General features: G+C 50.1%; 2 protein-coding genes across 2 annotated transcripts; one reads left to right on the plus strand and one right to left on the minus strand.

Annotated features, from left to right (window-relative positions):
- Positions 1–989: 989 nt before the first annotated feature.
- Positions 990–9,493, minus strand: SAPCD2 (suppressor APC domain containing 2). Its single transcript, XM_053281894.1, has 6 exons — positions 8,945–9,493; positions 8,368–8,510; positions 5,828–5,974; positions 5,089–5,190; positions 4,613–4,735; positions 990–3,401 (listed from the first exon to the last, which is right to left on the minus strand). Exons 1-6 carry the CDS (start codon positions 9,447–9,449, stop codon positions 3,273–3,275), a joined length of 1,149 nt encoding a protein of 382 aa, XP_053137869.1. The 5' UTR covers positions 9,450–9,493; the 3' UTR covers positions 990–3,272.
- Positions 9,494–11,039: 1,546 nt separating this feature from the next.
- UAP1L1 (UDP-N-acetylglucosamine pyrophosphorylase 1 like 1) lies at positions 11,040–21,593 on the plus strand. The gene is made up of 9 exons (XM_053281891.1): positions 11,040–11,549; positions 12,637–12,841; positions 14,902–15,077; positions 15,484–15,656; positions 16,844–17,037; positions 18,200–18,340; positions 19,157–19,342; positions 19,718–19,784; positions 20,337–21,593. The coding sequence occupies exons 1-9, from the start codon at positions 11,249–11,251 to the stop codon at positions 20,433–20,435; spliced, it is 1,542 nt and encodes a 513-aa protein (XP_053137866.1). The 5' UTR covers positions 11,040–11,248; the 3' UTR covers positions 20,436–21,593.
- The last annotated feature ends 750 nt before the right edge of the window (positions 21,594–22,343 follow it).

The following is a 22,343-nucleotide window of genomic DNA, read 5'->3' on the forward strand; positions in this document are numbered from 1 at the left end:
TCTTTGCAGTGCAAAGAACGTTTCATCTCACAGCAGGTCTGGCTGGCTTGAATATTGCAGAATCATTGTATGCTGCTGCTCCCTGATTAGGCCGTTCTCGGGGACTGGAAGCGATGCTTGTGAAGACCTGCACTAGCAGACACGACGCTCTGAAAGGGAGGGGAGGGATACATAAACTTGGCAAGGCAAGTGGACTGCTTGGCCACGTACAAGGCACTCTCTGCACATGGTCAAGGAACGGCTCAGACTGTCCTGCCCAACTCGGCCAGTTCCGAGGCAGAACCCTATCAAATGATTCTGCCCATTCTCCCTGGCTGCCCCATGGCACTGTCAGACTTCTCCCTCGCTTTGTATCCCTCCTGGAATACGGGAAGTTGCCATATCCCCTGCTAACTGGGCAAAGAGGCACCTTTTTAACGTGGTGATTCTCTTTATTTAGCAGGGGGAGAGTAACTGGCCCTCTCCACCCCCAGCACAGCATCCCTGCCGGGACTGTTGCTGGTGTCTATCTTATGTTTCTTTTTAGATTGAGCCCTTTGGGGACAGGGAGCCATCTTATTTATTTATTATTTCTCTATGTAAACTACCCTGAGCCATTTTTTGGAAGGGCAGTATAGAAATTGATCAAATAAATAAATAAAATAAAATAATTACCGAGCGGCAAAAGGGCCACTCTTAAGAGCAGTTACCCTTAGGCAGAAACCCACATGGTCCAAGATCAGTGGAACATCGGAAGCGGTCTTCTATGGAGCCAGACCACTGGACCATCTATCTCAGTACTGTCCTACATCACGGCTGTTGAAGTCCAAAACCTCTCCATCTGTTTTTAAGACTTCAGCGTCCATGATCTCCAACCACAGGGGCCAATAGTCAGGGGTGATGGGCGATGTAGGCCAACGTCTGCAGGAGGGCCAAAACTGAGCATCCCTGGTCTACACTGCCTGGCCGAGGCTCTTCAAGGTTGCAGGCAGGAAAATAATGCTTCCAAGCTCATTTCAGCTTTTATTTGGGGGAGAAATTAAGAACACGCCATGATAACAAACATGTATACGAGTAGTTTAAAAACACACACAAACGGACAACAGATTAAAATGCAACATACAGGGTCAAAACTACATACAGGATTTCAGACTGTAAACATATTTGGGAGGAGAGGGGTTGAAAATGCCCATGGGATGCAAATGCCCATAGCAGCCGGAGAACAGGGAGTCTCCCTCGCACATAATCACATAGTTCCTTTGTGCTACGGGACGAAATAGCTTGCCCGCAAAGGAATTCGGAGACCAAAGAGTTAAAGACCCCTCTGCACATTGGGAAGAGATCTTGTACCGAAAATGTAAGATAGGTAGATCTCTACCTCACCCATTGGGAATCCTCAGTCTTATTTTTATTTATTTAAAATATTTATATCCCACCCTCCCAGTACTCTACTGCTCAGGGCAGTATCTCAGAATCTTGTAAAGAAAGAGGGGGGGAAAGTCAAATAAACATTGTATATTAAGATGACTGGTCTCTGTACCAACCAGAGGAATAATAATATTATTATTATTATAATATATATAAAGCAACCAATTGGAGGCTGTGTTTGAGTTCCCATTCCTGCTACTGGCAGAACAGCAGATGCTGTCCTGCGTTCACAAATTTCTAGCTGCTTGGAGTGTAAGTGTCAGCATCAGAACGTTGATCAACAGTGCAGCTATTAAAGGAGAAAATGGAAAGGTTGTGCCGTCAAGTTGGTGTCGACTCCCGGCGACCACAGAGCCATGTGGTTTTCTTGGTAGAATACAGGAGGGGTTGACCATTGCCTTCTCCCACACAGTATGAGATGATGCCTTTCAGCACCTTCCTATATCGCTGCTGCCTGATATAGGAGTTCCCTATTCTGGGAAACACACCACCACCAGCCTTCTGCTCTCTAGGCAGGTTGCTTCCCCACTGTGCCATTAAGTGGCTCTCAGTGCAGTTATTATGGAAGTTAAATTTGGTGGGGTAAAAAAAAGTCACATAAGCCACAGGCAAGGAGGCTGAAGGAGGCAGGAAGGTGTTTGAAAGAAGACAGGCTGGAGAAGAAGAAAACTGCAAACAGAAAGGAGTTTTGTATTCTACGGTGGTCTCACAGCTCCCCCTGCTGGAAACATGGCTTTAAAATATGGTGTGTTGAGTCCGTGTACTAGCAAAGAGGGGTTTATGCCGCTCAAATGAACACCAGCAGAAGTGCCTTTGGGTCAGCGTCCGCCCAGTTCAGAGCCTGGAAGCGTTTGCATCTTCTTGGGAATCATTGAGGATCTTGCAAGAGCAGAGAAGGGATGCCAGAGCACCTCTGATCTGACAGCACCTTGCTCCAAATTCGGATCCTGGCAGGAGTCCTGGTTGCAGAGGTCAGAGAAGTCCGTGTCACGCGCCTGGTGTTGTCTGGAGGGACCAGTTGGCCAGTTCTGACTGTGTCAGAGGTGACCACGGAAGACTCATGTTGCCACGAGATCTGGAGACATCCGTGTTGGAGACATCCGTCTCGGCAGGGAACCTTGAACCAGGCTGACTACTTGACAGCAGAGACAGACCAAGAGGATCGGGTGGAGAGTGAAGTTTCAAAACGGCCCAACACCCAGCTGCAGCAGATGAATACTGAGCAGAGGGGGAGCACTCTCTATATGCCTAGAAGCACACTTTTTAAAAAATCCACCCTCCAAGGCTCAGAGGGAAAAACCAAACACACCCAACTTTTGAGCAAAAAGGATCGACTTCATTTCTGGCACTTGATGCTCACGACTGGGACGGTTTCGAGGGTTCAGTGTGGAGCCCGGGTCATGCCCAAAATAAGGAGTGCTGGCTGCAAAGATATTCTAGAGATAAACACAGCAAGTTCCTTCCTCGCATCAAAGAAGCCGCCACATTGCTAGGGATGTGGCAAGCAGGATCATGCCCAAGGTCCCCCCATTTGGAGTGTCGATACTGAAACTCTGCACCCCATGATCCGTGCAATGGCATCAAGGGGCAGGATGGAGAAATCACATAAGCCTCATATTTTTTGGTGGTGGTGGTGGTGGGGCAGCGAAGCACCAAGCACACCAAACCTGCCGCTATGGTTGGCTCTAGGAACCCAGACCTGCGTTTCAAGGGACCGGGAAAAGGAGCGTGTGTCCATCGTCAAATACGAAGAGCGAAATCCCAATACAGAGCCTTGCCACTTGCCTTGGAACTAGAAACAGTCTTGCTGGGGCGGAGGTTACCCAGCGCACGCCTGCCGGCCCATCCCGATCCAAGCAGCTGGGCTATATGAAGGTGGAATCCAGGAGGTTGGTTTCGTGGCTGCCGTGGGCGCGCGCTTCAAAGAGCTGCTTGATGAGCGCCGACTTCTCCTGCTCCAGCTGCGTGATCCGCTCACTTTTGTCCGTCACCTCCTGGGGAGCAAGGAAGGAAAGCCGTTCATAACCGACGCTCAGGACCTTTCGAGACTCTGAATGGCCGAGTCCTCCCTTCTCACGGCACCCTGTTTCAAGGCCATTCTGACACGAGCACAGAGGGCTACGAGCCGGCCACAGGGATGGGCGAACTGGCTCGAGGTTGAGCCGGCTCACCACCGAACTAGGTCGGCTCGAGGGCTTGCCTTTGAGCTCGGCTGGGCCTGGTTCAGGGTTCTAAACCTTTAAAAAGAAAGTCATTTAAGCTTACTGGTGGATCTCACTGGTGCACACCCCTTAGCTAGTTGCAGGGGAGTCACAGCAGCAGCAGGAGGGAGGGCAGGCCCCTTTCAACTCCTGCCTGTGGCTTCCAGCGGCATCTGGTGGGCCACTGTGCGAAACAGGAGGCTGGACTCGATGGGCCCTCCTTGGGGGGCCGGATCCAGCAGGGCTGCCCTTATGTTCTTGTGTGAGGCCCATCGTTAACCATCATTACACTCACAAGCAAGTTCAATAAATTAAATATAAGCTAGTAGAATGTTTTGTTCTGAGAAAAGGGAAGTAAATGTGTCTGATCTCAACTTCAAACATTCACCGTATTGACTAATTACCATGTGGTATAACTAAGAGTCGACACCGACTTGACAGCACTTAATCAATCAATACCATATATACCACATATTAGCCATATATTTTATTGGCTAATTGCCATATATGTCTAATTACCACATTTGAATCATAGTAAATTTGGCCTCTGAAAAAAATTCTTCTGCTTCTTTTGAGCATGATGTCTTTTTTTAAATGATCCATCCGATTGCCGAGTGTGAGAAACCTGTTCAGCACAGCGGTTAGGATCTGAGGATTATTTACAGAATTTCTGCTATGATTGTTTTAGAAAAACCCTTTCTCCCAGCATATTCCGGTATCAAAAGTAGTTCATTCATCTAATTTCAGTGGTAGGGTTGTGTATACACAATTTGGTCTCTAGGTTATCAGGAACTACGACTTTCTTTTTCACACAAACACACCCACAAGCGCTTCGAAATATAGAATAGGTTTGGTTCCTGTTTATCTGTGAAGCCCAGAGACTGTTGTCCCTGACCCACTAAAGGGGTCTGCTTGCAGTCAGGGCCCCTCCTTGGAATCAGAGGTTCTGGGAGCAGTGGAGAGAGAAGATGGTGCCAAGGAACCCTGACGAATCCCTTTCTCACCTTGGTGAGAAGCCGGTTCTGATCCTTCAGCATCTGGATGGTCTGCTGAGCGCCGGCTAGAGGCGGGGAGGACACAGCACCACAAGCCTGGCCACCGGGGTCAGCGGAACAGGGGCTCAGGGGCTGGAAAGAAAGAAAAAGAAAGAGTTTCTGCAGGGTTGTGTCTATAATACTATCTCCACACACACACTCCCAGGAATTGGTACCAGGCACTGCATCCCAAGAAGCCCAGCATTGGTTGTTTGAACAAGACCGCAAGTTTCTAGCCCTCAGGACGGGAAAAGGCGGAAAGTTGGACTATTTCAGAAGGCATCGGCCACTGTGGCTACGGAGGACATGATCCGTAGTCCGACGACATCTGGGAAGCCACGTTGAGGAACCCCTGCATTAGAAGACCTGCAGTGGCCTAGAAAGGGCTTCCGACTCCTGGCTGCTTCCGCAATAGTTGCCCTGCCTGCCCACGGGGCCACCCTCACCTTTGCCGAGAGAGACAGCAGCTCGCAGAGGCAGCGGTTCAGCTCTTGCAGTTTGGGCAGGAGGCAGCCGAGCTGACTGGGAGCTCCTTCGGCCAGCAAGTCCTGGGTGGGGAAAGAGGCAGGAGAGAGCAGGGAAGTCAAGTCACCCCACAGCCAGCAGTCCTGTGGTTCTGCAGGAACTCTGCATGCCCTGCTACCCCTCCAAAGGACCAGCAAAACCCCAATGCAAGCATGAAAAAGCACACTTAAGGCCATTTCTTTGAGAGAAAGAGAGAATGAATATGAGAATGAGAATCCAGCTTTGGATAACCTTTGCCAAACATTTGCTGGCTGTTCCAGTAAGTCAGGGGGTCCTGACCTGGGGCACTCCAGATGTGGCTGAAACACAACTCCCATCATCCCCAGCCGTGATCAATTGTAGCTAGGGATGATGGGAGTTGGAGTCCAGCCACATCTGGAGTACCACACGTTGGGAACTCCTGCGTTAGGTCAACACAGCTTTCAAAACAAGGGAGTAATAAAACCAATAAAATGGGGATGTGGGCCCGCCTGCTTTCAGCAACAAGCTCTGCCCCCAGGGCGGGGCCTTCCCCAGATGTAGGCAGAAACCCCCCCGCCTCGATTGATCTTCAAGCCCCGCACATATTGCATGGCTTGATGAAGTCACCCTGGGCGGAACGCTGCACCCGGTAGAGACTGGTGGATCCCAAGGGTTCCTTTTTGCGTTTTCGAAACTCACGCTGTGGACTTTGCTTTTGCCCAGCTGCTTCTGGCGCTCCTGGAGGAGGAGGATTTGCTGGTGGTACCACTCCCGGGCCCGCTCCACCATCTCCAGCCCTTGGAACAGGAAATCCTTCTCCTTCTCCAGCTCCTTCATTTGCTTCAGCTGCCAAGGAAAGACCAAACACACAAATGAATGAATGAAAGATCACACATCCCACGTACTTGCACATCAAAGCGGGGAAGCTGTTTCACAGTCTTTTCCCCTAGTCTTCTTCTAGCCCCAGAATAATCTCCAAGGGCAAAAGCCATGTCTCTGGCAATGGAGCCTGTTTCTGGCGGCCAGAGAGCCCTGCGGTTGTCTTTTGGTAGAATCCAGGAGGGGTTGACCATGGCCTCCTCCCACGCAGTATGAGATGATGTTGTCTTTCAGCACCTTCCTAGATCGCTGCTGCCCAATCTAGGGGAAACACACCAGCGGGGATTTAAACCGCCACCTCTTGCTCGCTAGGCAAGTTACTTCCCTGATGTGCCATTAGGTGGCTCCTGGCTCATTACCGCTCAGATTTCCTGGACCAGAGACCGATGGCTGTTCGAAGCCCTTGCAGTTTCTGTTTTTCTAGTGCACATTTCTAATCTCTCCCACTACACAGCCTAGCCACCGAATGGCACAGCGGGGAACTGCTTGACTAACAAGCAGAAGGTTGCCGGTTCGAATCCCCGCTGGTATGTTCCCCAGACTATGGGAAACACCTCTATCGGGCAGCAGCGATCTAGGAAGATGCTGAGAGGCATCATCTCATACCGTGCGGGAGGAGGCCATGGTCAACCTCTCCTGTATTCTACCAAAGACAACCACAGGGCTAGTCTGTGGGTACCGAGAGTTGAAATTGACTTGACAGCACACTTTAGCCACTACACAGAGAAAAGAGAAAGAGAGAGAACGAAGCACATAACTGTTCTGTGGCCGATAGGGCATGGCTTCTTCCCGGCCGGCTGTGTGTGCACAGACAGAATTAAATCCAGCAGCCTCTCTTGCTGGAGGCTAGGCACTTCAGCTCGTGCTACCCTCCGAAACTCACCCCCACTTCTGCTCTGGATCTCTCTGCCTGCCCCAAGGACACACCAGCTCCGCCACGCAGAATAAAAGCCGGCAGCCGGAGCAGGCTTAAGAGGGCACCAGCCCCCCGGAGAGGGATGGACGTACCCAGAGGAAGAACGTGAGGGCTTTGGGGCTGTGCAGGCTGCTCGCCAGAGGCACAAAGAGCGTGCTGTATGCCGCCAAGACCCCCCTCCAGCCGTGTCGGGCCTCCACAACGGATTGAGATCGCTGGGCCCTTCCCAGCCAGGCCGGAGGAGAAACGGGCTGCATCCCCCCAGCAGTTTCCTGGCTCAGGGAGAAGCCAGGCAGCGGCAGCTGAGTGAAGACCCCCCCCGAGGCTGGGGAGGTGGGCCAGGAGAGGAGAAGGATGGAGAGGGAGAGGGGGAAGCCGGCCACCTGGGCAAGCCAGGCCGAGCTCAACGCTCCCTCCCCACTGCGATGAGCCACGAGGGACCACGCCAGGCTGATCAATCCGGATCAGTGAGGGATGAGCGGACCTGTCTGCTGTCAGCGGAGAGCAAACACACAGAGGCCCTTTAAGAGAGGGGGAAACGCTTCTCAGGTTGGACGGGGCCTCGGATTCTGGAGCAAAGCGGAGCCTGGGTTTTTCTTTCTTTTTCAAAGTTCCCAGTCTTCTTCGTTGCTGGGATGTGTGCAGAGTAGCCGCAACGACGAAAACCCAGGCAGCACAGAACAGGAACACGATCAAATAGGCAACGCTATATTCAGTTAAGATGATCCCATTCCAAAGCAACCCAGGCAGGTCAAAAAGTCAGTACAACTGGAAATGTGACTAGGTTTGGGCTTCGGCAAGTCTCCAGTGGAAGGGAGTTCCGCAGTTTCAGGGAAGCCGAGGACAGCCGGCACATCAGACACATTTGGTGGAGGGGACTCAGAGATGGCCAGGAGGACGTGTCTAAAGATAATTTGGCCCAGAACGAAAGAAAAAAATCCAGAGGGGAAACTGAGGGTGAGAAGATGTAACCAGTAGGGCTGGTGGCCAATTCTATTTGGAGGAGGTCCGGTCACATTGACCCCTTCCCCAAATAGGATCCCCCCCACCCCCGCAAGCACTGAGGCAGACCCTAAACTGAGGCTTCATGCAATTTAGTGAACAGGGCCAAAAGGCTACGTCACCCACAAGGCGGTAGCAGGCCTGAAAAACGTGTGCAGGGTCACAACCACGGCTTGCTCAGGAGAGCAGGAAACGGAAACTCTGCCTTCCGAGAAGGGCTGAGTATCCTTCAAGCACCTTCTGGGCAAGAGACCTGCGCCTCCCACTTAAGCCCCAAAGGAAGCCCACCATGCCAGAAAGGTCTGCTCTGGTAGGGGTGAGCCCTGACAGCAGCCCCTCTGGGTCTCAGCTGTTCTTTGAATGCTGGGGGTCTCCGTCCCAGGATTCTTTGAAACCTGGGGTCCAAAAGCCTTGAGGGCTCCTCCTGAAAGGACACCCATACCAGGCAGTAATCCACACCATTGGTGATGGTGTGCCGCCGATGTTCGCCGCGGCCTCTTGGCGGTCTCCGTCCCTCTGCTCCGGCTTTAGAAGTACCCTCGTTTTGCAGCCGTCCCGCTGGCTTCCGGCCACCAGCATCTGCTCCTGGGGATTAAAAGAAGGCCAAGTTGTTATAAGGCTTTAAAGGGGAAACGGAATCCCGTTAAAGCGATCCTGGAGGTGCACCCCGGCCGAGAAAGTTAATCCGGGCGGATCCTGTATGTGTGGACCCTTTCCCCACCCACCCAACACGCTGCTCTCATCAGTGTTTAAGGACTCCACCATTAAAGAACTACTTTAAGAAAATCGGAAGCTGCCAAATACCGAGTCAGGGCCTTGGTCCATCGAGCCAGGATTGTCTGCACTGACTGGCAGCAGCTTCTCCAAGGTTGCGGGCAGGAGATGCCGCCACCGACTGAACCTGGGACCTTCTGCATGCAGACCAGGGGCTCCGGCCCACAGAGCGAAGGGGCGCCCACCGTACCGGCGCCTGGGTCTCGACAGACAGCTGGGGCCCCTCCTCCTCCCTCGAGACTCACCTGCCCTCTTGCAGGCGGGCACTTGCTCCGCAAGCAGGTGGGGGATCTTCTCCAGGCTCCGAGCCGGCGCGCAGCCCCTCCCGGGCGCCCTCTCGGCCAGGGGGGCCTCGGCGTCCCTTCTGCTTCTCGAGGGAGGGCCCGGCGGGGCGCCGCCAGCCGGGCTCTTCTTCTCGGGGCTGAGCAGCGACGCGCGCAAGCCCAGCACGAAGCGCTCGAAGGTGAGGTAGCCGCTGGCCGGGGCGGCCCTCCGCAGCCCTTCCAGGACGCTCCGCGGCGACTCCCGGCCCTCGCCTCCCGGGGGCGGCGGCTGCTGCCGCCAGCGGCTCTCGATCTCGCGCAGGTGCACGTAGCCGCGCCGGTCCTCGTCCAGGATGTCGAAGAGGGTGCGCAGGCTCTGCAGGAAGGCTCTGGGCAGCCCCTGGGTGCTGCCGCTGCTGCCGGCGGGCTCCGCGGGCAGCGGGCGCCGCTCACCGCCGCCTCCGGGCGCCCCGCGCTGCGGAGCCATGGCCGGACCGCGGCGCCGGCAGCCCCAACTCGTTACACTTAGTTGCGAACGTTCCGAAGTGTTGAATGAAGGGAGCCCCCCCCGCATTGTGACGTCACCCTTGTTCGCATCCTGGCTGCGCTTCCATTGGCCAGTGGCGGAGTGCTCTCCGAGCTGATTGGCTAAAGCGCGAGGCCTGCCGGTTTGATTTTTCCCAGCGCGGGCGATTTTTCCCACGCCTGCAGGGCTGGCAGGCTTTCTTCCTTCTTCCTTTATTTCTTTTTTGTTCTGACGTGCTTTCCCAATTTCGACAAAGCCGTGAAAAATTGGCCAGGAGGCACTAACTTAACCCCCCGCACCTCCCCTTCGCTGGCCAGCACAAGAGCACACTTTCCCTGGGAGGAAAGGCTGTATCGTCTGAGGTCCCCCCCCCGAAGTTTTAATGTCAGTAACAGTAATTCAAACATTTCTAAGACGCCTTTCAGAAAGTTCTCCTTGAGCGGCGTACAATTAAAGAGCAAACAAACCACCAACAATTTACAAAATGTACAATGAAAACAATAACACGTTTGTTTGGAAAACAAAGGAGAGAAGGAACCCTCTGGTTAGGAAGTTTATAAAATGATGCAAAGTGGAGAGAGCAAGTGGGGGAATCTTTTTCTCCTTCTCCCATCATATTAGAACTTGGAATAAAACTGATTCCAAAACACCAAAAAAAGGGCTTTCCCCATGCAAGCCTTCATTGGCTTGTGGAACTCACTGCTACATGGTGTGGCTTTCAGAGACTGGAGGAAATGTATTATTTATGAGCAGCAATATATTGAAAAATATTAAAGATATATTAAGGAGTGTCTCCAGAACTCCAGTGCAGAAACAGGTGTGGAGGTGCTGGATCTCAGGAAGTTCAGTGTACTGGAAAAGCATTATTGTGCAATAAGAAAAAAAAGAATGTCCTAGCTTTCTACACATGCATACAGAAAGCACCTTAGGGATGGTGATTGAGTGACTACTCTACCTGTGTGCTTTCTTCTGTTTGCATGAGGTAGGTCCTCCTTAGGGCCAGCCCCAAAGAGGTTCCCTAGAACTGCCACTTATCAGCACTGCCTTGTGTGCCCAGATTTGGAGCCGGGCAGGGCTGCTTTTCCCTACTCCCTTTTCAGAAAGAGAGCTGGTCTTGTGGTAGCAAGCATGAAATGCCCCCTTGCTAAGCAGGGTCCACCCTGGTTTGCATTTGGATGGGAGACTGCATCAGAGTGCCCTATTCCCCTAAGGGAAGAGCACTTGCCGGCTTGCAAGCAGAACGAAGGTTCCCAGTGTGCCCTCCCTGGCAGCACCTCCAAGACAGGGCTGGGACTGGGAGAGAGGCTCCTGCCTGCAACCCCGGGGAAGCCGCTGCCAGCCTGTGCAGACCAGACTGAGCTATGGACGGCCCGGTGGCCTGACTCGGTCGAAGGCAGCTAGCTTCCTCCTACGTCTGTCAGCCCCAGAGGAAGAGAGACGCAAGTCCGAGAAACTTTGCCGAAAACAGGATGTGGGAGGGGCAGCCCGCCTGGCGCGTGCAGCTGCAGCGCCGTCCCCGCCCCCCCCCCCCCCGCCCGCAGTGGTGCCTTGCCCTCCGACTCCGTCCTTGCGCCGCCGCCGCCGCTTTTCCTGGTGGGCAAAGACTGGGGGTGCTTGGGGCGGGCGGGCAGCATTCTCCTCGGGGGGCCGCCCTCCTGTGCTTCGGCAGTAGGGAGGGCGAGGCGCGCCTCCAGCTCGGCAAGCCCCCGCCCCCCGAGCCCAAGGAGCGAGCGACTCGGCGGCAGCAAGAGGAGGCGGCCATGGGGCCCCCGGAGGAGGGCGAGCTCCGCGCGCGCCTGGAGCGCGCCGGCCAGCCGCACTTGCTGCGCTTCTGGGCCGAGCTGGATGCGGCGCAGCGCGACGCGCTCCGGGCGCAGCTGGACGCTGCCGGGGAAGAACTGGGCGAGCACTGCCGGAGGGCGGCCGAGGCCTGCGCCCGCGAGCGAGAGGGGCCCGGCGGCGGCCAGCGGCTGGACGGCAGGATGCGGCCCGTCCCGCCCGAGTTCCTGGGCAGCGCCTGCAGGAGCGACCCTGCCACTCTGGAGCGCTGGGAGGAAGAAGGTAGGCGGGCAGGCCGGAGCCAAGGGCAAAGCAGGGCGGGCGCCTTCGTGGCCGGCCTCTGGAGCTGCGTGGAGCGCCTCCAGGCCCAGGAGCAGTCTACCCCCAGTGCCCGGCAGGCGCAGGCTGTGGGCGTCATGCCTGGCTGGCTCTCCGTATGTGGATGGAGGCGCAGCCCTTCTGCCCTTGGCGGACCATTCGGACTAGCTTGCTTTTCTTGGGGTGTCGGGAGGGACTTTAGAAACAGGCACCTTCCTGCAGAAGCCCGACTGCAGGTAGGTTTTGGGCAAGGCAATGTTCGACCTGCCTTTCCGAGCAACACTTGCAGGAAGGAGCGAGCACCAAGCGGGGCCTCAGCGGAGAGCCCGCCAGGCAGCTGCTCCAAGAGCTCGAGGCTAAAGGTCTGCCTTCCCCGACGAAAGAGCAGGAGGCAGCAGCAGGGGTTGCTTCCGGCTCCGCCTCCCTGTCTTCAGCCACGCCCTCTCAGCCGCAGCACCTGGCCCCCTTGGCCACGCCCTTTCTTAGCACCTGGCCTCCTTGGCCACGCCCTTTCTTTAGCAACAGGCCTTATGGATTAATTGCAAAATGATTACTAGGCTGAACTGGCTCCTTACCCCATGCAGATTGCAGAGCTGCTGCCAAAGTAGCCTGTTTTGTTTTTCTTGACACCCCTGCCTCTGAAAGAAGCCTGCCCAAACCATACCCTGCTCCCTATCCCAAAACTTATTCTGGGATGTAAATCTCCCAGTTCCTTGTCTGTGTGTCATCATGAGTGGAACTTGTGGAGTAAAAAAAGAGGATGCTCCTGAGCATATGCAGAGTGCATTTCCTGCCTTCTAATGTGGAGATGATGAGGAGGGTTGATCTTTCAGGAGCTGGCTTAAAGCAGTCCAGACTTTCTCGGGGGGTGGGGCGTAGCTCAGTGACTGAATCCAGGTGGAGCTGGGAAAGTCCCCTGTCTGGAATGTTAGAGCACTGCTGCCGGTCAGAGTAGACAAGGTTGAGCTGGATGGAGCAAGCCTTTGACTCAGCAGGCAGCGTCCTATATATCCCTTGGGTCTTGATCCAGTCTTTCTCTTCCTCCCTCCAGGCTTCCGCCAGATCTCTCAGAATAAGGTAGCGGTCCTCCTTCTGGCCGGGGGGCAAGGGACGCGCCTGGGGGTCCCTTTCCCCAAGGGCATGTATGACGTGGGACTGCCAAGTCACAAGACCCTTTACCAGATCCAGGCGGAGAGGATCTGCAGAGTGGAGCAGCTGGCGGGAGCGAAATTTGGCACACCATGCTCCGTCCCGTGGTGGGTAGTTGGGCTCTCAGGGCCCTTAACGTCCAGCTGATCACTGGCGACAGCCCATGAAGGCATATCACGGCCCAGAGTCCTTTTCGTCTGCGCTCTCTGGCCAACGGGATATCTCTAAACAGACGGGATATTTAAAGCTAACAACCAGGGCCTCTACCTGGTTCTCTAGGAGTTTTCTACACAGCGCGCATATGAGAGAGAGTGTGCAGTTCTGCCCACAGTTACCTGGAAGTAAGCCCAATTGAATAGAACAGTACTTACTTCTGCGTAAAGCATGCCTAGGATTGTATTTCTGTGCTTCTGAAACTTTAAAATGAATTAGTTGATACAGTGGCGATGCAATATGCATGATGGATTAGCTACAATGCTTCTCTCCAGACCTTATTTTTATGGTGTAAGTTAAAACATTAAAAAGATCAACTACTACGTTTTGACGTCTGTATGTCAGCCTCAGTGTTCTATGTCCCACTGTGAAATTTCACACTCTTATATCCCAGACTTTCCCCAATTTGATTAAATACCTAATGAGTACATAATAAAAGAAGGGGGAGGAAAGAGGAGAGGAAGGTTGTTGACTCACAGCTATGCCTGACACTGAGAGAGAAAAACCAGGGAGATTTACCATTGCTTAATGGTAAATTTTACTCTCAGGAGAGAGAGCTGGCTGTGCGTAACTGCCTGGCCCCTCTACTGGCTATTAGCTATATGCATAATCTGGAAAGTAAATGCATCATTCTGGATATAATCTTATATAAGAGATACATTGATAACATAATTATCATAACTAAAACTAAACAACAAGCAAATTAGGTATTCAACAGAATGAATAGCGGGGTGGGAGTGAGTGAGTATAATTATATATTCTTCTAACAAGAGAAGAACTGGATTGTCAAGGGAGGTTACCTTTCCTGGAAACAGAAGTTTGTCTGGGGAAGGATAAAGAACTCCTTTATTTCTAATAGTTTTATTAGGCAGTGCCAGAAAAGTTCAAGAAAATAGGGGATCAAGGCTAATGTAGTGTGCTCAACCACTAAAACCTCGAAGCAACAGTTAGTAAGATCTAGATTATACTATAAGAAATGTGGAACTAAAGCCTGCCCAGTCTGTGAAAATGGGGATGGTAATTGTAAGCAGGAAGGGGCTGTCTACAGAATCACTTGTGGAGAATGTGGTGAAAAGAATGTAGGGGAAGCAGGAAGACATCTAGTCACCAGATTCAAAGGACATCTAGCAGAATATATAAACAGGGAAAGACCATGGTCATTACATATGAAGAGCAAACATAACGGAATAACAAGGCCTCTTAAAATAAGCATTTTATCAACATTGGACTTAAAAGAAAGATAAGGGAATCATGATATTTGGATAAGCTATGGCCTGAAGTCAACGGTAAAGAAGAAATGAAGGAAAAACCGGAAAGTACATATACCATTAAAGGGGTGCAAGTAACATTTTGTTTCATACCCTTCCTCGCCCTGGTTTTTCTTTCTGTGTCAGCGTTAAACAGGCACAGCTGTGAGTCATCAACCTTCCTCTCCCCCCCCTTCTTTTATTATGTACTAATTAGGTATTAATCAGATTGAGGAAAGCATTGGATCTGAGTGTGAAATTTTGAGCAGTGGGACATAGAACCCTGTGGCTGATGTATATACATCAAAATGTCTGTTCTTAGTTGTTCTTTTTAATGATTTAACTTATGCAATAAAAATAAGGTCTGGAGAGAAGTACTTTAAAAAGAGACACACTCCTATTTTCAGAGTAGGTTTTGAAACACCCATTTCTTAAAGGGGGTATTACATGAATATCAGACTTGGTGAGATGAATCCAATCCATTCTCTTTGAGGTTTTGCCAGTTGGACACGGTGTTCCCTCTAACAGGGATTCCCAGATGTTGTTGACTAAAACTCCCAGAATCCCCAAGCAAAAGCCATTATAGCTGGGGATTCTGGGAGTTGTAGTCAACAACATCTGGGAATCCCTGTTAGAGGGGGCACTGGTTGGACATAGTTTGCTTGAAGCTCCTGGCTGGATTTCACCTATTGTTTTCTCCCCTGCAGGTACATTATGACCAGCGAGTTCACGCTGGGACCGACTGAGACATTCTTCCGGGAACATGGCTATTTCAGCCTGGATGAATTGAATGTTGTCATGTTTGAGCAGAGGATGCTGCCTGCTGTTACATTCGACGGGAAAGCGATCTTGGAAGAAAAGGGCAAAATTGCGATGGCTCCAGGTACACCAGTATTGACCGCAAATAGAAAAGTAATTATCCTATGAACGTTTATCTGTATATATAGTATGTTCATCCATCTCCTGATTAATTAAAAACAGCTCCTCAAAAGCCCTTGAACAATATCTGGAAAACTGCTCCAGATATTGCAAGAAGGGAAGAAGTATCTTGATGATGGAATGGATGTTAGCCAATTGACACTGAGCATTGTCCAGTTTTGCTCCAGACTTGAGACATTGGTTTTTTTAAAAAATAACCTCCGGACTTCAACCCTGCAGAACAAAAGTTGTGTTAGTACCGAATGAGGTGAAAGGAGCCTCCAAACTGGTCCCACTGGTCTAGCCACATTATGTCTCTCTTTACTCTTTGGGAGAAGGTGAATGTGGTTCTTTTCGTCTTATATTTACAGATGGCAACGGCGGCTTGTACCGGGCCCTGACAGACAACAAGATCTTGGAGGATATGGAACGCCGTGGCATCCAATACGTCCACGTCTACTGCGTGGATAACATCCTTGTCAAAATGGCAGACCCTGTCTTTGTGGGCTTCTGCGTATCGAAAGGGGCTGATTGCGGTGCTAAGGTGAAGGGGGTGAAAACAGTGTTCCCTCTAATTTTTTCCATCTGTGTGCGGAATGAGTTTTGTTCTGGGCGACATTATCAAGGCAGTCTGCGTGCAGATGCATTCAGAGTGGGGCGTTCCTGACTCCACCTGAGCAGGATGTAAAAACTGAGTGGACATAAAGAAACGTATGTGTGTGCGCACACATGCACACACCTTAGAGGGAACACTGGCTTAAATGCCTGGTGTGTGTGTGTATGATGCAGATTTCCCAGTTCCTTGGCAACCAAAGTAGGAGAATATTATAGCTAAGCCATTTTTGCCTCTTTCTGGGTAATCTCCAGTTTTTGCTCATGGCAATCCTCTCTACATGTTTATGGAGTTGGGAAAATGTCTTGTAGGTTTGCCCTACCAAGTTTTTGTTCATTGCTAGTCACTCTTTCCTCTAAATGTCTTTTTGCTGTGTTCCCTCTGTCAGGCTTCCAACTGGGTCCAAATAACTCTGCTGCTGTCTTCTTTGTTTTTTAAAAAATGTCCCCACCCACCCCAGAAACACAGAACTCTTCTGTTCTGTGTTTGTTCTGAACGCTTGAAGAAGAGCTCTGCGTAACATGAAAGGATGGCATTCCCAGGCATGGACTCATCCAAGCACTGACTGGTGAACTCAAGCTGGCTTAGCTTCAGCAAGCCTAAATCATGTGTCTTCATACTAAGCTTTTTGTTGCCCTTGCGGTTCCAAAATGTGAGTGAAAATAGCTGAGCAAATAAGTATGGAGTTCTGTTTTGACTGTTCTATGTGTGTCTAACAGACTACACCTGAGACATAATTCAATTACCCTAAGAACTTCTCTTTTTAACCTTCAAAACATGAAAACCGTGTTTCTAGCCCTCATGGAAGCAAAGATAAGCACAAAATCCTGTGAGCAATGCCCAGTTAAATTTCAGATGTCTGGCTGGGAAGTTGCAGATTGATTGATTTTTATTTTTTTGCAGTTTGCAAAGGTTCTTGTGGTCTGCAGAATAAACAAGTGAAACAAAGTAGTCAAATAAGCAAAACAAGTTAAATAACAACATTATGCACGAACAAATGATGTTTTGCAAACATTTCCAGTTAGCTCAGTGTGAAATTCGACTTGCTTGGTTGCACTGAGTATTTCTCAGCCTTCTACCCAGATCTCTGATTCAGCCCCAACATTTTGTGTCTGCAGGTAGTAGAAAAAGCCTATCCCGCAGAGCCTGTTGGGGTGGTGTGCTGTGTGGACGGCGTGTACCAGGTGGTGGAATACAGCGAGATCAGCTCAGAAACTGCACAGATGCAGAACCCAGACGGTCACTTGATGTACAGTGCGGGGAATATCTGCAACCACTTCTTCACTCTCCGCTTTCTTCAGGATGTAGCTGCGTAAGTCCTGCGGTGGTCTCAGCACGCGCCTTCAGGGCTTAGAAGTGGAGAATGCATTTGCTGGATTAGACCGTGACACAAAATGAGAGAGAAGTGCATGGGTCCCAGAGGAACGGATTAAAAACCCACCTTGATCAATCATTTTACTCTCTGTCTGGAAGGTGTACAGTAGTGTATCTGAGAGTTTCCTGCTTAGAAGCTGCTCTTATCACCTGTGCTTTTAGGTCCAATAAATGGGGATTTGTACCACAGATTATTGTAACAGATTTTAAGCAAGCTTTATTTAATAATATGAAGAAAATAAAATGCACCACAAATCCTCTTCTGTATAATGTTAGTCAGATCTAAATGCAGAAGCATTCTGTGTTTCGAGCATGCAGAAACTTCTCTCTAGTAATTGGCTGGACTGAGAAATGGTGGGTATTTTATCCACTCGGCGATAGTTTATTTAAGCAGTCCTATGGAGCCGTAGCTCAGTGGCAAAGCATCTGCTTTGCCATGCCGAAGGTCCCCGGTTCAATCCCTGGTAGCATCTCCAGGTAGGGCTGGGAAAGACTCCTGCCTGAAACCTTGGAGGAGCCGCTGCCAGTCACTGTAGACAATACTGAGCTCGATGGACCTAAAGGTCTGACTCAGTATAAAGGCAGCTTCCTGTGCTCCTAAACTTACAAGGGGAAAGATTCATGAGGAACTCCACTTTCCGCCTGAAAGCCAGGTCTCAAAAAATCCCCTGAAATGGCCAAAAAAAGCATTATCAAAAGATTTTCAGGAACTTTCTGGCAAGTTGGCAAAAATGATGTGCCTGGTCAGCTTGTGAGTCACGGGGCGTTTGTGTGCACTTTATCCCAAACAGCTAAGCTCCAAGGTCCCCAATTGCCAGTATGCTCTGCTGCTTGCTGACTCGACGTCCTTCCATTGGCTGAAAGGTCTGCTTGGGCTGGTGGTTTGTCAACTACCATGTCTTGCAAAAGAGGCCGGCCCAAATGATCAAGGGGGCTGGAGCCCCTTCCCTTCGAAAGAAGGTTACAGGGTCTTCTGGAAACAAGCAACTAAAGGGGGGAACCCGACAGAGGTTGATCGAATCATGGGTGGTTCTCCAGAGTTGTTATAACACTTAGAGGGGAACTGGATTCCTCATGGCTCCATTCTTCTGTCTCACTAGGAAATTTGAGCCTTTGTTGAAGCACCACGTGGCCATTAAGAAGGTGCCGTATGTCGACGAGGAGGGCATTCTGGTAAAGCCGCTCAAACCGAATGGGATAAAGCTGGAGAAGTTTGTGTTTGATGTGTTCCAGTTTGCTAAGTTAGTGGCAGTGTGTCTTTCTCTGTATTCCGTTCTGTTTTGTTTTTAAATTGTGTGGTGGGGTACATTTGCTACTGAGCTGGCAGTTTGGGGTGTATGCCATTGCTCCCCAAATTATCTGTCCCCTCTGCTTCTGTCTGTGTCTCTGATCTGGGTGGGCCTCCCAAGTAGAAGGGAACCTGCCCAAAGCAGTGACTCACGCAGGGGTGCAGCAGGCAGACTGCCCTGAGACTGTGTATATAATTCCCACAAGGAATAAATGTTTTAAATACTGGTTTTAATTTTGGTTTTCTGTTGATTGCATGCCAGTTTGTGTGTTGAGAAAACTGTTATAGAAATAGTGTATAAAATAAACATGATGTGTGTGTGTGTGTGTGGTGATTGACTGCATCCTTCTAGAGTCCAGCTGCTCAACTTCGGCCCTCCTGCAGATGTTGGCCTACAATTCTCATAATTCCTGGCTGTTCACTGCTGTAGCTGGGGATTGTGGGAGTTGTAGTCCAGAAACAGCTGGCGGACCAAAGATGAGCAGCTCTAGTCCAGAACCTTCTTGAATGCAGTCTTGTTTAGTTTCCTTTTCTAGACCACCTACCTAGAAACAATTCGTTGTTTAAAGTTGAAAACTCTTGCAGCCAGCAGCTTAGAAGTGGGAGGGATGCAAGATCCAGTGGGGAAATCCAGCTTTCTCATGTGCTTTTGTGTCACTTTGTCAGGTTAACTGTTCCTTTCTTCTGAAATGTTCCACTGCTTTGGAGTTTTCTGGTCTGCGTGCATGCACAGCTTACACTTCTGGTTCCCCCCCCGCACTGTTGATAGGAATTTCGTGGCCTTTGAAGTACCAAGGGAAGAGGAATTCTCCCCTTTGAAGAATGCAGACACAGCTGACAAAGACACGCCCACCACTGCAAGGCGGGCGCTCCTCTCCCAACACTACCGCTGGGCTGTGAAGGCTGGTGCCCGATTTGTCAATAGCAGCGGCAAAAAGATAGATGAGAAATGCAGGTGGGTGTGCCCTATGAAGGCTCCTCCCACTTATCCTCCCCCCCGCCCGCATTCAGGGAATAGTAGTTTAGCAATTCAGTAAAGGAAGGCAGTGCTCTCAAATGGAATTTGCAACATGGTTGGAGAATTACAACCTCCATTGTTAGACACGCAATCTTCTCTCCGTAGGGTCAAAGGCTGTATTCTGGGGCTCAAGGCTGGCTGTAGAATTGTGCTCTTTTACATGGTATCCTTTCCTTCCAACCCCAGATGTATAAAAAGACTGCTTGTGGTTGCTCCAATAATGAGATAGAAGCACTCTGCACATGCTCTTGAGCTTTGCTTGTATTCATGTTCGCAGAAACTCATGGAATGCATTTTTTCCTCCCTTCCCAGTCTATCAGGAGATGAGGACCCGCCTGCCGTGTGTGAGATTTCACCTCTCGTCTCTTATTTTGGAGAGGTGAGAGTACATTTCTTGTAAGCCTCTGTAGGCTTTGTTATTTATTTATTACAACATTTTGCCTCTCTACAATAATGGTATTTGCAAGACAGCTCACAATTTATTGAATAAATCAACAAATCACAAATGATGTAACTGACCTGTAAAATAAATAACCAAGATCTTTGCCTCTCTATTCCCTTGGGCTCAGAAAAAAAGGTAAATATTGGAGCAGTGTCTTGAAATCTCACAGAAATTAGTAATACTCCTGCCAAGTACAACAGAGAGCAAAATACCTTGGTTTTTAAATTTTTATTTTTATTAGTAAGAAGGTCGAGCTGCATTCTTGGAAATACACCCGGAATTTCTTAAAACCTGAAAACAGTAAAATATCAATGAAATTCATTGCAGTAATTGGAAGGGAATGGGTTAACTATCTTTCTCCTTCCTTCCTTCCTTCTCTCTCTCCCACTCCTTCCTTCCTTCCTTCCTTGCTCTTGCATATATCCATCTGAGATGTTTTGGTATCCTTCCTAATTTAACAACTAGTCCTTGCTTTGGTTTTGCTTGCAGGGTCTGGAAAAATCTCTGAAAGCCAAAGTCATCCCATCACCTTACTTTCTCGATAAAGACAAAGCAGAAATATTAACACATTTGCCTTGGAGTTGTTGATCACAAAATAACAAGCAAAGAGTTTCTGCGAAATGATCAAAAGCAAGTGCTTGGATACCAATGACGAATGCTAGGAGTTAATTCCATGTGCAAGAGTAGAGAACTCAAATCTTGTTTTTAGTTTAGGTTTTTTTTTTTAGTTTGTTCTTTTTGTAGGGTTGGAAGAGGTGGCACAGTTATCTCACTGTATTTGAACAAAGATGTCCTGTCTTTCTGTTCTTGGTTGCCAAGCAGAGTTATTTAAAACTAGATAAAAGTAATTAAAAAAAGAATAAGGCTGCACCTCTAGATTAATGCATGAGCTTTTGTGGGTTCTCGCCCACATCCAAGAGCAAGGATGTGGGCGAGAACCCTACACCCAAGGGTGAAAGCAAGGATAGTCAGTTACAGGCAGGGATTGACAAACATGGATGGAAACAAGTGGATATAGCCAACTGAGAAACCCTTCTTTTCATGGCCATGAGGCCAAGTCTTTGCCTATCTCAATATCCAAAGGCAGTTTGAAGAGCAGACGGTGGGTGGTGAACAGGAGAGGGCCTCCAAGATGTTCAAGCACATACCTTGTGCGTGCATTTCCTAGCCATTGGGCTGGTGTTGCCATATTTGCCACGGAGGCCATAGCTCAGTGGTAGAGCTCATTGCATGCCAAAGGTCCTGGGTTCAGTCTCCAGCGTCCCAAATAGAAAGGATTTTAGGTAGCCAATGGCGGGAGAGGCCGCTGTGCCTGAGACCTGAGAGCGGTTGCTAGTTGGAGAAGACAATATTGGGTGAAAATGGACCAACGGACAAGATGGCTTATCTACCATCTATGTCCAATATGGCGCTGACTGAAGAAGCGGAGGAGGGACAGCTATAGCCCCTTCCCCTCTTGAGATGAAAAGAGGGCCACCTAGGGCTGCCAGCTTGTGATGGATGTGATTCCTGGAGAGAGTCCCCCACCTCGTTTCGCACGGTGTTGTGTCATTGAGATCTCCATGATTTGCTTTCAAGAGTTGCCTGGAGACTATTTCTGGTGACGCCACTTTTTGCAAAAGTGCCTTTTGACTCTGGAAACGGTGCATGTGGAGCAAGGAGTAGTTGTGCAGGTCTGCTTCTCCTCCCTCTTGTATTAAAAATGATTTTTTTAAAAATAAAAAATGGAACAAGAGCAAATACTCAGAGACTTGGTGCTTGATTGATTGGGGTTTGGTGGTGGTGGTGGTATATATATATTTTTGGCAGGGTTGTAGCTTCTCCCATCTCTTCTTTTGCAAAGGAAGAGAGAAGAGGGACCTCTTTTGTTTTGGATTTCTTTCTTTAACACATTGAACAACATTCAGACTCAGTTTGACATGCCTGAGCACTCCTGAAATCGTGAGAGGTTGCTAACTTCAGTCCCACTTAATATTCCCTGAAACAGGGATTCACAGATGTTGTTGACTACATCTCCCATGGTCCCTAGCCAAAGGCCTTGCAGCTGGGGATTATGGGAGTTGTAGTCAACAACTTCTGAGAATCCTTGTTATACAGGGAACATGGGGAATTCCCAGGGGATGACATGTCTGCCTTAATCCTGTGGTTTTAATGGTCTAATTCAGGGCTGCTCAACTTCGGCACTCCAGCAGATGTTGGCCTCCAACTCCCATAGTCCCTCGCTGTTGGCCACTGTGGCTAGGGATCATGGAAGTTGTAGTCCAAAAACAGCTGCTAGGTTGAGCAGGCCTGGTCCATATAAATCACCTTGAGATGGTCAGAGGAAAGCCAACAAGCTTAAGTTGAACGAATAACTCAATAGGTGCTACTGTAAATGGAGCAAAGGCCTTGCTACAGCTGCCAGGGGCGTTGCTAAGCGAAGCCTCTTGGGCGCTGTTGCTAGGGAGAGCCACCATAGAGTCCTCTAGGAAGGGAAGCGGGAGTGGCCGCTCTGCG

Source organism: Hemicordylus capensis, chromosome 17, assembly GCF_027244095.1.
Source record: "Hemicordylus capensis ecotype Gifberg chromosome 17, rHemCap1.1.pri, whole genome shotgun sequence".
NCBI lineage: Eukaryota > Metazoa > Chordata > Lepidosauria > Squamata > Cordylidae > Hemicordylus > Hemicordylus capensis.